Source organism: Dama dama, chromosome 8, assembly GCF_033118175.1.
Source record: "Dama dama isolate Ldn47 chromosome 8, ASM3311817v1, whole genome shotgun sequence".
Lineage (NCBI taxonomy): Eukaryota > Metazoa > Chordata > Mammalia > Artiodactyla > Cervidae > Dama > Dama dama.
Window position 1 is genome coordinate 6,157,177 of NC_083688.1, and position 14,142 is coordinate 6,171,318.

The 14,142-nt window shown below is 50.9% G+C and overlaps 1 protein-coding gene across 3 annotated transcripts in view; it reads left to right on the forward strand.

Moving 5' to 3' along the window:
- Positions 1 to 13,915, forward strand: part of EPHB2 (EPH receptor B2) — a 213,165-nt gene extending 199,250 nt beyond the window's left edge. For all 3 annotated transcript variants that reach the window (XM_061148144.1, XM_061148142.1, XM_061148143.1), the window contains exons 10-16: positions 2,759 to 2,881; positions 3,451 to 3,698; positions 5,548 to 5,763; positions 7,105 to 7,254; positions 8,537 to 8,730; positions 10,493 to 10,648; positions 13,424 to 13,915. In XM_061148144.1, the coding sequence (XP_061004127.1) occupies positions 2,759 to 2,881; positions 3,451 to 3,698; positions 5,548 to 5,763; positions 7,105 to 7,254; positions 8,537 to 8,730; positions 10,493 to 10,648; positions 13,424 to 13,532 (1,196 nt within the window). In that variant the 3' untranslated portion in view covers positions 13,533 to 13,915. The remainder of the gene's footprint in view (positions 1 to 2,758; positions 2,882 to 3,450; positions 3,699 to 5,547; positions 5,764 to 7,104; positions 7,255 to 8,536; positions 8,731 to 10,492; positions 10,649 to 13,423) is intronic.
- The last annotated feature ends 227 nt before the right edge of the window (positions 13,916 to 14,142 follow it).

Here is a 14,142-nt window from a genome sequence, read left to right on the forward strand (position 1 = left end):
AAAGATCCTTGCTCTTTGGAAGAAAATCTATGACAAACCTAGACAGCATATTAAAAAGCAGAGACATCACTTTGCCAGCAAAGGTCCATCTGGTCAAAGCTATGGTTTTTCCAATAGTCATTTACAAACTATTGTAAATGACTATTATTATTGATGTGAGAGTTGGACCATAAAGAAGGCTGAGCACAGAAGAATTGATCCTTTCAAATTCTGGTATTGGAGAAGACTCTTGAGAGTCCCTTGGACTGCAAGGAGGTCAAACCAGTCAATCCTAAAGGAAATCAGTCCTGAATATTCAATGGAAAGACTGATGCTGTAGCTGAAGCTCCAATACTTTGGTCACCTGATGCGAATTGCCAAGACCCAGACCCTGATGCTGGGAAAGATTGAGGGCAGGAGGAGAAGGGGGCGACAGAGGACAAGATGGCATCACCCATTCAATAGACACGAGTTTGAGCAAACTCAGGGAGATGGTGAAGGACAGGGAAGCCTGACGTGCTGCAGTCCATGGGGTCGCAAAGTCGGACAGGACTGAGCAACTAAACAACAACCTCTAGGATTTGTTGGGTGGAGGAGATGACATTATACATATAAAGAGCCGGGCACAGTGTTGGGCAGAGACAAAGGGCTCAGAAAGTGGAAACTGGTATTGTTATTCTTCTGTCCCTATCGTCTAGATTCTGTCAATCTACACACATGGAGTTTCAACTGGGTGCAGAGCGTTCATTATGCAGTGCACCAGGGAGGGATGGGAAAAAAATGTGTACCCATCCCCCCCTTCCCCGGCCCCCACGATGGTGGGTTTTTTAAATAATCTCACTTAATTACTATGGTTTTATTTTTATTTATTTAGGTTGTGCTGGGTCTTCGTTGTGGCTCATGGGCTCAGTAGTTGCAGCACACGGGCTTAGTTACCCCACGGTATGTGGGATCTGAGTTCCCTAATCAGGGATCGAACCCAAGTCCACTGCGTTGGAAGGCAGATTCTTAACCACTGGACCCCTAGGAAAGTTGCAAGACAGTGGTTCTTAACCTCTTCTGAGGTCAGAGGCTCCTCTAAGTTTGCTAAAAGTTTTGGATCCTATGCCCCGAGAAACACAAATATACATATGTATGTGTATAAAATTATAAGGGAAATCCAGAAAAAAATGTTCTATATTCAGAGATAGATTTTTGGAGAACATTTATTTTCAACAATATTTATTTATATAATTCTAAACTATAAAGAGCATAAATTATTTTTCTAATCCAAAAAGACAATAATAATGTATTCCATTTCAGCAGCCCCCCTCAACCCATCCTGGGGCTGCCAAGTGGTTCACAGACCCAAATTAAGAAAACCCTGACCTAAAGGGCTAGGCAGACACCCACATAAATAATACAAAATAAAACTAATATGTTAGAGCAGTGGTTGGCAAGCTTTTCTGTAAAGGGTCAGACAGTAAATATTTTAGGCTTTGCAGGCCTTATGGTCTCTGTTGTAACTGATCAACTCAGCCACTGGAGCGTGAAAGCAGTCACAGACAAAGGAATGTGTGTGGCTGTGTTCCAATAAAACTTTATTTATGACACTTTATTACAAAACGGGGCAGTGGGCCATTTTGCCAACCCCTGTGTTAAAGGTTCCAGCTCTTAGACGACTGGAATGTCTGAACTAGAGGCTGAGAGTGGTCAGCTAACAAGTCCAAGGTCACGCAGCTGAGCAGGGTTGTGGCCCCACTCACCAACCTGCCAAGCCTTGCTACGGTCCAGGGACTCCAGCACCCAATTCCTAGAGCTGCTGCCCCCAAAGTCACAGCTCCTGGAGCAGGGGGAGAATGCGGGCAGGGAGCTGGGGACCCAGAGGAAGGCCCCGGCTGGGTGAGAGCCAGATGGTCTGGGAAGTGGAAGACCAGTCCTTTGGGAGGAGGAACGAGGGATCGTCTTTCCCTTCCTTCAAAGCACATTGCTGACTCACTGCTGAGGTCAGAATTGGGTCTTTAGTATCCAAGTTACCATCTTCCTTTCTGCATCAAAAATAAAAATCCATATCAGATCAGGAATTAAATTCATAGGCCCCATGTCCAGCCTCCTGCTGATCACCAAGGAATATGAGATCCAGAAAAGTTTGAGACTTGGCTAGCAGAGGGACCCAGGAAGTGGGCCTAGGAGCTGTGGGTACTCAGATGCTTGTGAGGCAGCCCCTCCAGTGCCTGGGATGAGGCACTGCCTCAAGCAGTGCCAAAAAGTCTCCTGAGCAGAGAGAAGGCTTGAATTAGGCCTTGAAAAGCAGGGAACTCTCCTTAGCAAAAGACCAAGAACATGGTCTGTTGCCTGCTCTTTCTGTATTTTTGTTCCAATTCCCTCTGCTCCTTTCTTGTCTTCTTCTTCTTTTACTTTGCACCCCATGATTCTCTATCACAAGAGTGACAAGCCTATCTATCCTTTCATGCCCACGCTCGAACAGACATTGTTAATCAATCCCCACAGTCTTTTAGCTGCTGGAGGAAGCCCTTATTAATCAATTACAGTTGGAACAAAAATGAGAGCCTATTTGCTATCCCTGCTGACCTTTCTGTTCCCCTCACCCTTCTACTTAGCTCAGTACCCAGCTGCTCACTGAGACCCAGAGAGGTCAAGTGACAATGCAGGGGGTTGCCCAGCTCTTACTGGGGCCCTGTGGGTGAGTCCTTCCCTCCCCAGAGGGACTGGTTCACACTTTTCCATCTGTCCACCTCTTGAGTCTGTGCATGTGACTGAGCCTGACCTTCTCTCCCAGTGACCCCAGGCATGAAGATCTACATCGACCCCTTCACCTACGAAGACCCCAATGAGGCAGTGCGGGAGTTTGCCAAGGAAATTGACATCTCCTGTGTCAAAATTGAGCAGGTGATCGGAGCAGGTAGGTGACTGGTACCCTCCCAAGTACCATGGCCTCAGCCATGGGTGGGGGGAACACCCCAGTGTGTACTCCTGGGGTGGAGGGTAGGATGCCTCAGAGGACCCTCCAAGGCCTGAAGACTCAGAATAGGCAAGGTGCACGGGCTCCCAAAGATGTCCAGTAAAACTACCTCATCATCACATGAGGAAACAGGCCCAGGGAAGGAGCTTGCACATCACATCAGAAACTGAGCTAGCTCTGGGACCTGGTACTCTGGACTCTGTCTTATGCTTTGTCCTTCCTGCCATTCATCCCAGGTCCCTCCATCTCCCCAGGTCCCCCTACATCCTCACCCCTCGCCCAGCCAAACACCACAGGTTGGCCACAAAGGGTTTACTCTTCCTCCTGAAGGTGGCTGAGACTCTTTGGGGCCCTTGCATTCTCTAAAGGGATTCTGTGTCTGCTAGGATTAACTGACCATGGAGGAGGAAAAAGCTCCTACAGCCCCCAGGGACAGAGGTGACAGGGAAGAGGGAGGGCGCTTCCACCTGCTGAGTGACATCCTGCCTTTTTCGGTGCGTCTGTCCCAGGGGAGTTTGGTGAGGTATGCAGCGGCCACCTGAAGCTGCCGGGCAAGAGAGAGATCTTTGTGGCCATCAAGACCCTTAAGTCGGGCTATACCGAGAAGCAGCGACGGGACTTTCTGAGCGAGGCCTCCATCATGGGCCAGTTCGACCATCCCAATGTCATCCACCTGGAGGGCGTGGTCACCAAGAGCACACCTGTGATGATCATCACTGAGTTCATGGAAAACGGCTCCCTGGACTCCTTCCTCCGGGTAGGGAAAGCCAAGAGCGGTGGGGCAGGAAGAGGGGCGGTGAATAAACATAGCTTTATGTTGTCAGAGCCTGAAAGGTCTTGGAAGGATCATGGTCAAGAATGGCTTGCTGGCTGCCGCTTTCTATTCCTTTACCCACAGCATGCGTGCGTGCCAAGTCACTTCTGTTGTGTCTGACTCTTTGTGACCCTATGGACTGTGGCTGTCCAGGCTCCTCTGCCCATGGGATTCTCCAGGCAAGAATACTGGAGTGGGTTGCCATGCCCTCCTCCAGGGAACCTTCCTGACCCAGGGATAGAGGGATTGAGCCCACGACAGGCATTGCTAATAAATCCCAGACTCTCTCCCCCTAAACCCAGATGCAACCTCAGAATCCTTCTTTATCGGGGAAACCACAGCCAGTTGATCAGAGTTGGCATACAACCTGAAATCTGTTCCCTCCAAGCACTTAGCCAGCCTTCTCTTTAAGCCCAAGAGAAAAACTGAGGCTCTAAGAGAAGTAGAGTGTGCCCAAGGTTACCCAGAGGCTCGAGATGAGAGCCAGGACTGGAACCAGGTCTCCTGACCCTTAGTCCAGAGTTTTCACCAGGTTTGGATTTCCCCAAAGCTGTACAGGGAGAGAGTTTGGAGCACAAGGCAACAGAAGAAAGTTTCTAGGCCCCCCGAGAGGTCACAGTCAACCAGCTAGACAAAGAGCGCTGACTAGGAGCCATCGGAAGGGGAGGGGAAACTGGAAGATGGGAAGTGACACATACATACTACTATAAACAGAATCTTCTCCAGCACCAGGGTCTTCTCCAGTGAGTCAGATGCTGGGAAAGATTGAAGGCAAAAGGAGAAGAGGGCACCAGAGGATGAGATTGTTAGATGGCATCACCGACTCAATATACATGAACTTGGGTAAACTCTGGAAGACAGTGAGGGACAGGGAGGCCTGGCATGCTGCAGTCCATGGGATCAGAAAGAGTCAGACAGGACTTAGCAACTGAACAACAACATATATATATATATATATATATATATATATATATATATACACACACACACACATATACACACACACGTATAACTAATGAGGACCGACTGTATAGCACAGGGAATTCTGCTCAGTACTTTGTAATGACCTGTATGGGGAAAGAATCTAAAAAAAGAGTGGGCGTATGTATCACTTTGGTGTACACCTAGAACTAATACAACATTGTAAATCAGTTATACCGCAATAAAAAAAAATTTTTTTAAAGAAGTATGCCATTGAACTACTTGCTATTTAACAAACATTTACTAAGCACCTCGTATGTGCCAGGAGCCTTCCATGCGCCTTCTTGTTGAACACTGAGTGCCCTAGAAGGTGGGCACTACTTATTCCCATTTAACACACAGTTGAGGAAACAGAGGCTTCCCAGGTAGCTCAGCTGGTAAAGAATCTGCCTGCAATGCAGGAGACCTGGGTTCGATCAGTGGGTTGGAAAGAGCCCCGGAGAAGGGAAAGGCCTGGTATTCTGGCCTGGAGAATTCCATGGACTGTATAGTCCATGGGGTTGCGAAGAGTCGGACACGACTGAGCGACTTTGACTTTCAAGACTCTGAGAGGTTAAGTCACATGTCCAAAGTTGCACAGCCAGCAAGGGGAAAAGCCAGAACCCAACCAGCCCCGGAGTCCATATTCTCTCCAACACGCTGAAACCAGCCTCCCCTGGGCCTCTCTAAGGCCCCTGAGCATCTGAGTCCTTTCCACAGGGAGCCCAGGCCAGGGCGACTGGTCCCGGGCTGGTGTCCCACTGTGAGAATGCTCCAGAGATCTGACGCACACGCTTCCATTCACTCTGTGTTTCCTCCACTTCTCCCAAAGCAAAATGATGGGCAGTTCACAGTCATCCAGCTGGTGGGCATGCTGCGGGGCATCGCGGCCGGCATGAAGTACCTGGCCGACATGAACTACGTCCACCGTGACCTGGCCGCCCGCAACATCCTCGTCAACAGCAACCTGGTCTGCAAGGTGTCTGACTTCGGGCTCTCACGCTTTCTGGAGGACGATACCTCAGACCCCACGTACACCAGTGCCCTGGTAAGATAGAGGCAGGGGACAGTGGAGCCGCGGGGCCGGGAAAGAGGGCGGACACCTGTCTCCCCCTACAACACGTTCTCACCGACACTTGCTCATGCCAAGCGTTGTTCTGAGCCCCGGAGAGGTAGAGACGTAAACCCCATTTTCTGCCCTCTTGGAGCTCACAGGCTGGTGGGCACAGATGTACAGAGCACCACCGAGCGATGGGGCGAGGAGTCAGACACCAGGCTTGGGAGGCAGAGGAAGGCTTGCTAAGAGGGAATGATAGCTGAGCTGAAAGCCAAGTGCCAATAAAAGTTTGTCAGATGCTGTATTCTCATGGGCAGGTGTGACGGGCACACAGGCTGTCGGGGAAAGTGGTGGGCGACCATGCTGGAGAGGTAGGCAGGGCCACATCTCGGAGACCCTTGACTGCCCAAGCTCAGGACTCTCTCCTGAAAGCTGTTAGGGTTGTTGAAGGGTTGCAGGAAGGCGGGGCGGGGTGGGGGGTGGTGGTTTTGTTTTTTGGCTGGGTCTTCATTGAGGCATGCAATTACGGCTTCTCTAGTTGCAGCTCCAGAGCATGGGCTCAGTAGTTGCCGCGGACGGGCCTAGTTGCCCCATGGCATGTGGGATCCTAGTTCCCCAGCCAGAGATCAAACCCATGTCCCCTGCATTGGAAAGACGAATTCTTAACCACTGGACCACCAAGGAAGGCCCTGTTGAAGAGTTTTAAACAGAAAGGAATAAGACAGTACTTGCCTTCGAAGATCTCAGAGGTAGTTCAAGTGGAAGCAGTGAAAAAGTGAAATGAAAGTGTTAGTCGCTCAGTCGTGTCTGCTTCTTTGCCACCCCATGGACTGTAGCCCACCAGTGGGGTTCTCCAGGCAAGAATACTGGAGTGGGTTGCCATCCCCTTCTTCAGGGGAACCTTCCTGACCCAGGAATCAAACCCAGGTCTCCAGCATTGCAGGCGGATTCTTTACCATCTGAGCCACCAGGGGAGTGGAGGAAGGCAAGCAGGCAAATGGGATGAGTACCACTCTCCAGGAGACGTGCCTCCTGATGACCTCAGTCATGGGAGTAAGAGCATGCACCACCCTTTGTGGACTTAGGGAAAGCCGTGCAGAGGGACTTGAAAGATGAGGAGGAGGTTACCAGATGACAGGGTGGGAAAAGGCGCTTCATGCAGAGAGAAGGTCACAGGCACGTGCCCGCAGGTCCAGTGCAGCAGGGCGAGTCTAGGGAAGTAATAAGGCACTTCGTGATTGTGCAGCACGGGGCGGAGGCTAGGGAGCTTCACCAGCAGAGGCCATTCGGCTCAGCCTCCCACCCATTGACGCTCCCCGTTCTGCTCCCCAGGGTGGGAAGATCCCCATCCGCTGGACGGCCCCAGAGGCCATCCAGTACCGGAAGTTCACCTCGGCCAGTGACGTCTGGAGCTACGGCATCGTCATGTGGGAGGTGATGTCCTACGGGGAACGGCCCTACTGGGACATGACCAACCAAGACGTAAGTCTGCAAGGAGGTGGGCGCAGCCTCTCTGACCAGCCCGCGCGGGAGGGGAAGACCCAGAACTCCTGGGTTTTTGATCGACTTTCAGTGGGTAGGAGCAAGGTCTCTGAGATCCTGGGTCTGGGCAGCTCCCAGCACAGAGTTGGTTGATTCAAACATCTGCACAGGACCCTGGAGTCTCCAGGGGCATCAGGAGTAGGAAAGGCCCGTGCATGCATGCTAAGTTGCTTCATTCATGTCCAGGTCTTTGCAACCTGTGGACTGTAGCCAGCCAGCTCCTCTGTCTGTGGGATTCTCCAGGCCAGAATACTGGAGAGGGGTTGCCATTCTCTTCTCCAGGGGATCTTCCCGAGCCAAGGATCAAACCCGCATCTCTTATGTTTCCTGCATTGGCAGGCAGGTTCATTACCACTAGCGCCACCAGGGAAGCCCAGAAAAGGCCCACCCATCCACAAATAAGCAAATCTTCAGGATGCAGCCAGCTGTGGCCAACCTAAGTGACCATGTCTACCCCTCAGGGGTTCACCACCCATATGAGGGACAAGACAGTCATTCAGGGAACCAGATGGAGTTATCAGGTGCTAGGTATGGTCAGGTGGTGAAGTGAAGAAGGCAGGCGTCAAACCCCGCAGGTGCTCAGGAAAGGGAACGTGGGCATGGTTAGCCAGGAGGTCTACACCGGCAGCTGAGACTCAAACAGTAGTGAGACTTGAAGAGGTGAGGACTCCAAGTGGAATGAACACCCTGTGCCAAGGCCCAGAAGTGGGATGATGAGGAGTCATGTTGGGGAGCAGTGGAAATTTGATCAGATAGGTTGCTGAGGTTCAGTACTGGGGTATTTGAAAGTCCCCCTCTAGGAATTCTGATTTTCAACAATGCAGAACAGGGAATGAATACTTGAGCAGGGAAGACACCCACAGTCAAGCTGGGGAAGACAAATTTGGCCCTGCGGGCAGGACATCTTGGAAAGGTGTTTGGGCTCCTTTCCCCTAACAGAGCAGCCATAGGGGGGTTGCTCACAGGAGGGTGGCCCTGGTGGACCCTGAGACAGAGGGTATCTTGGGTGCTGAGTGGAAGGGGAGCCAGACGCCCAGCTTCCAGGCCAGACTGAGGTCAGAGATGGTGGGAACCCAGGAGAGGCACATACTGGGGCTGCCTCCAGGAAGTGGAGATGGTTGCTATGGCAACCAAATAAGCCTGTCCTGCAAGGCACTGGGGGCAAGACCAGAGAACAGATGCTCTTACCTCACCCCCACAACCCCTCCCTGCCCCTCCCCAGGTAATCAACGCCATAGAGCAGGACTACCGGCTGCCACCGCCCATGGACTGCCCGAGCGCGCTGCACCAGCTCATGCTGGACTGCTGGCAGAAGGACCGCAATCACCGGCCCAAGTTCGGCCAGATCGTCAACACGCTGGACAAGATGATCCGCAACCCCAACAGCCTCAAAGCCATGGCGCCGCTCTCTTCTGGGTACTCCCCCCGCCCCACCCCTTTCCCCAGCGCTGCCTGGCCCCGCCCCCTCCTGGGATATCTGAATTGGGATGGGGAAGGACAGTGCTAGGGTTTTTTGGGGAGGCTGCCTGCCTTGCAGTGCAGAGTACAGAGCACAGGCTATCTTGAGAAGGAGAAGGAAGCCAAGATGGGTGGTAGAGAAAGCATCTTTTAAAACGTGGTCAGAGAGGGCACGTTTTAAAAGAAATCATCGATATCTTTTTGTAAAATATTTATTTGGCTGTGCTGGGTCTTGATTGTGGCTTGTAGGATCTTTAATTGTGGCATGTGGGGGATCTAGTTCCCTCACCAGGGATGGAACCCGGGGCCCCCCTGCATTTGGGAGCTCGGAGTCCTAGCCACTGGATCACCAGGGAAGTCCCAGTTCTCAGAATCTTGGTGAATAGATTTATTCCTCACTCAGTTTCCTACCTCACACTTAAACCTGGACGCTCTAACTTGCATTTGCATCCTCCTCAACACAGCCATGCTCACACACACACAGTCCCACACACATACATGAATGCACATTTGGGCACAAACGCTCATGCTTATGCTCACAGTCTCACACACATAGATTCACTCATTCCCAAGCTCTCAGGCGTACACACAACCATAGGTACCTGAGCACGCACGTTCAGAAGTACTCACATACCACAGAAAACACAGGTACGCATGCCCCCACACTGGGGTTGCCATTCTCATGGCAGAGACTCGCTCGGGTGCACCGGCGTTAGCTTCAAGGATCCGGGTGCTTCCTTTAGCCCAGTGGCCCCAGGGCACCCTGGCTCTCCCTGGGCAGCTTCCACAGGCCGGTCCCAGCCCTGCACATCCTTACTCTTCAGGACCCTTGACCACACGGGGTGTCTGAGGGGTGTCTGGCTAGATGTCCTCAGGGTCCTGGGCGGGCTGTGTCCAGAGACTCTCTGGGCCCGAGCCCTTCACCTGCCAGGAGATGTCCGTGTTTGCCACGGCCCATCCCTCCTCACCACAACCCTGCCTCAGCCACTCCTGATTCTCTGGATAAAAATCACTCTGAGCTTTTAGCCTCATGATGGTCTCTTCATACCTCGCCTGCACGGAAATCACTCCCACCAGCCCCAGCAGCTGTGTCTGGACTTTGGCGATGCGGTCCACAAGATCGGCTTCCTGTAGCATAGCCAGGGTAGGGCAGGACAGAGAGGGGCACTGGGAGAGGAAATGACAGGCAACCAGCACAGTGATGGGACTTCCCTGGTGGTCCAGTGGCTACGACTCTGCACTCCCAAATGCAGAAGGTCTGGGTTTGATCTCTGGTCGGGGAACTAGATCCCACCTGCCACAACTAAGAGTTGGCATGCCACAACTAAGACCAGGCAGAAATAATGATAGATAGATAGATTAAATCAGCACCGTTAGTCCAGCTGAAACCCCCTCCCCCAAAGCAGCAGCATGGAGACATGTCCCCGCCTCGCCGCTGGAGTCCAGCCTCTCAGCAGACCCCAAGAGGCTTCCCTAGACTGTCCAGACAGCCCCCGCTTTGAGCCTGTACACATACTCACTCTCACCTACTCACGCATACCCGTGTGCACATTTATGTGGGTTCACGCCTGCTCCCCCACAGAAGTGGTCACATGCATACACACTGTGTTCTCACACATGGATGCACACGCAGCCTGCACCTGTGCTCACGCCCATGCTCACCCTCACCCCTAGGTCAGCACGTGCGCTGACCATACCTGTCGTCCACCCCACCCCCTAGAATCAACCTGCCGTTGCTGGACCGCACGATCCCCGACTACACCAGCTTTAACACGGTGGACGAGTGGCTGGAGGCCATCAAGATGGGGCAGTACAAGGAGAGCTTCGCCAACGCCGGCTTCACCTCCTTCGACGTCGTGTCGCAGATGATGATGGAGTAAGTGCCCAGCCACATCTACCCACTGCTGTGAGCCCCCCTCCCCACCCATCCCGCCAAGCAGGGGGGCTCTGGAGAGTGAGGAATAGACAGTGTCTCAGCAGGGATATGGGGGACCAACGATGGCAAGATGGCCAATGCAGAAATCACATTCCTATCAACACCCAGGTCTCCTGCCACCCATTGGCTTTTCAGTTCAGTTCAGCCACTCAGTCGTGTCCAACTCTTGGCAAACCCACAAACTGCAGCACACCAGGCCTCCCTGTTCATCACCATCTCCTGGAGTTTACTCAAACTCATGTCCATTGAGTCAGTGATGCCATTCAACCTTCTCATCCTCTGTTGTCCCCTTCTCCTCCCACCTCCAATCCTTCCTGGTATCAGGGTCTTTTCCAATGAGTCTGTTCTTTGCATCAGGTGGCCAAAGTATTGGGAGTTTCAGCTTCAGCATCAGTCCTTCCAATGAATATTCAGGACTGATTTCCTTTAGGATGGACTGGTTGGATCTCCTTGCAGTCCAAGGGACTCTCAAAAGTCTTCTCCAAAAAAAAAGTCTTCTCCAACACCACAATTCAAAAGCATCAGTTCTTCGGCGCTCAGCTTTCTTTATAGCCCAGCTCTCACATCCATACATGACTACTGGAAAAACCATAGCTTTGACTAGACAGACCTTTGTTGGCAAAGTAATGTGCCTGCTTTATAATAAGCTGTCTAGGTTGGTCATAACTTTTCTTCCAAGGAGCGTCTTTTAATTTTATGGCTGCAGTCACCATCTGCAGTGATTTTGGAGCCCAAAAAAATAGTCTGTCACTGTTTCCATTGTTTCCCCATCTATTTGCCATGAAGTGATGGGACCAGATGCCATGATCTTAGTTTTCTGAATGTTGAGCTTTAAGCCAACTTTTTCACTCTCCTCTTTCACTTTCATCAAGAGGCTATTTAGTTCTTCGCTTTCTGCCATAAGGGTGGTGTCAACTGCATATCTGAGGTTATTGGTATTTCTCCCAGCAGTCTTGATTCCAGCTTATGCTTCATCCAGTCCAGCATTTCTCATGATGTACTCTGCATATAAGCTAAATAAGCAGGGTGACAATATACAGCCTTGACATACTCCTTTTCCTATTTGGAACCAGTCTGTTGGTCCATGTCCAGTTCTAACTGTTGCTTCTTGACCTGCATATAGGTTTCTCAAGAGGTGGGTCAGGTGGTCTGGTATTCCCACCTCTTTCAGAATTTTCCACAGTTTATTGTGATCCACACAGTCAAAGGCTTTGGCATAGTCAATAAAGCAGAAATAGATGTTTTTCTGGAACTCTCTTGCTTTTTCAATGATCGAGCAGATGTTGGCAATTTGATCTCTGGTTCCTCTGCCTTTTCTAAAACCAGCTTGAACATCTGGAAGTTCACAGTTCACATATTGCTGAAGCCTGGCTTGGAGAATTTTGAGCAGTACTTTGCTAGTGTGTGAGATGAGTACAATTGTGTGGTAGTTTGAGCATTCTTTGGAATTGACTTTCTTTGGGATTGGAATGAAAACTGACCTTTTCCAGTCCTGTGGCCACTGCTGAGTTTTCCAAATTTGCTGGCATATTGAGTGCATCACTTTCACAGCATCATCATTCAGGATTTGAAATAGCTCAACTGGAATTCCATCACCTCCACTAGCTTTGTTCATAGTAATGCTTCCTAAGGCCCACCTAACTTCACATTCCAGGATGTCTGGCTCCAGGTGACTGATCACACCATCGTGATTGTCTGGGCCATGAAGATCTTTTTTGTACGGTTCTTCTGTGTATTCTTGCCCCCTCTTCTTAATATCTTCTGCTTCTGTTAGGTCCATACCATTTCTGTCCTTTATTGTGCCCATCTTTGCATGAAAATTTCCCTTGGTATCTCTAATTTTCTTGAAGAGATATCTAGTCTTTCCCATTCTATTATTTTCCTCCATTTCTTTGCATTGATCACTGAGGAAGGCTTTTCTATCTCTCCTTGCTATTCTTTGGAACTCTGCATTCAAATATCTTTCCTTTTCTCCTTTGCCTTTCGCCTCTCTTCTTTTCATAGCTGTTTGTACGGCCTTCTCACACAACCATTTTGTCTTTTTACATTTCTTTTTCTTGGGGCTGGTCTTGATCACTGCCTCCTGTACAATGTCACGAACCTCCATCCAAAGTTCTTCAGGCACTCTGTCTATCAGATCTAATCCCTTGAATCTATTTTGTCACTTCCACTCTATAATCACAAGGGATTTGATTTAGGTCATACCCGAATGGTCTAGTGGTTTTTCCTACTTTCTTCAGTTTAAGCCTGTGGCAATAAGAATTCATGATCTGAGCCACAGTCATCTCCTGGTCTTGTTTTTGCTGACTGTATAGAGTTTCTCTATCTTTGGCTGCAAAGAATATAATCAATCTGATTTCAGTATTGACCATCTGAGTGACCTTGAACAAACCACAGGACTCCCTTTAGCCTGTTTTCTCTTCTATGAACTGGGATATGTGGTAGGAAGATCAACAGAGATAAAAAGTGAACAAATGGATACTTAGTTATTGCAGGGTCATGCAGGGTCCCTTCTGCCCTCCTGCAGCAAAGGAGACATGTGCACCTAGGTGCCCTCACTCCCAATCCCCTGCTCCCCCCATCTTAACATTCACTCACTCCAGCTCCCCTCCCCCTTCCCCTCTCCAGTGGGAAACCCCTGGAATAGCCCAGGTGGTTCTACCTGGATGGGGTCCCCCCACTCTCACGTGTCCACGTGTGCTTCTCTTCCCAAAGGGACATTCTCCGGGTTGGGGTCACCCTGGCTGGTCACCAGAAAAAAATCCTCAACAGCATCCAGGTGATGCGGGCACAGATGAACCAGATCCAGTCGGTGGAGGTTTGACATTCACCTGCCTCGGCTCACCGCTTCCTCCAGGCCCCGCCCCCTCCGCGCCCCCCAGCCGGCCCCCGGTCCTCGGTCCACCGCAGGGTCAGCAGCCACCTGCCAGGAGGCCACCGGCAACAGGAAGAACCAAGCAGTGCTCCAGCCAGGAGACATCACCAAGAATACGTGCAACTCAGATGATGGAAAAAAGGGAATGGGGACAAAAGAAAATAGATCCTGGGAGGGGGCGGGAAATACCGAGGAATATTTTTTAAAGAGGATTCTCATAAGGAAAGTGATCATCGTTCTTGGAGGAAAAAGAAAAAAAAAGGGCTTGGGAGATTCATGCAGTTTGTCCCATTGGAGATCAAAAGCAGTTTCTCTCCAGCTCCCTCTGGGAAGGTGACCTGGCAGGAGCCAAGAAACGCGTTCAGGAAAACAAATGTGAAAGGGAGAGGCAGGGGCCGCCCTTCTCTCCTGTGCCCGGGGCTGCTCATCCAGGTCTCGCTCAACAGCCACGTGCCAAGCGGACGGACAGGCGGACAGGCAGCCACCCCTGGAACAAGCCTGGGAAAACCCAATCGCACTGCCACCGGGCGATCAGAAGAATTTTTATGTCTTTGGAGAA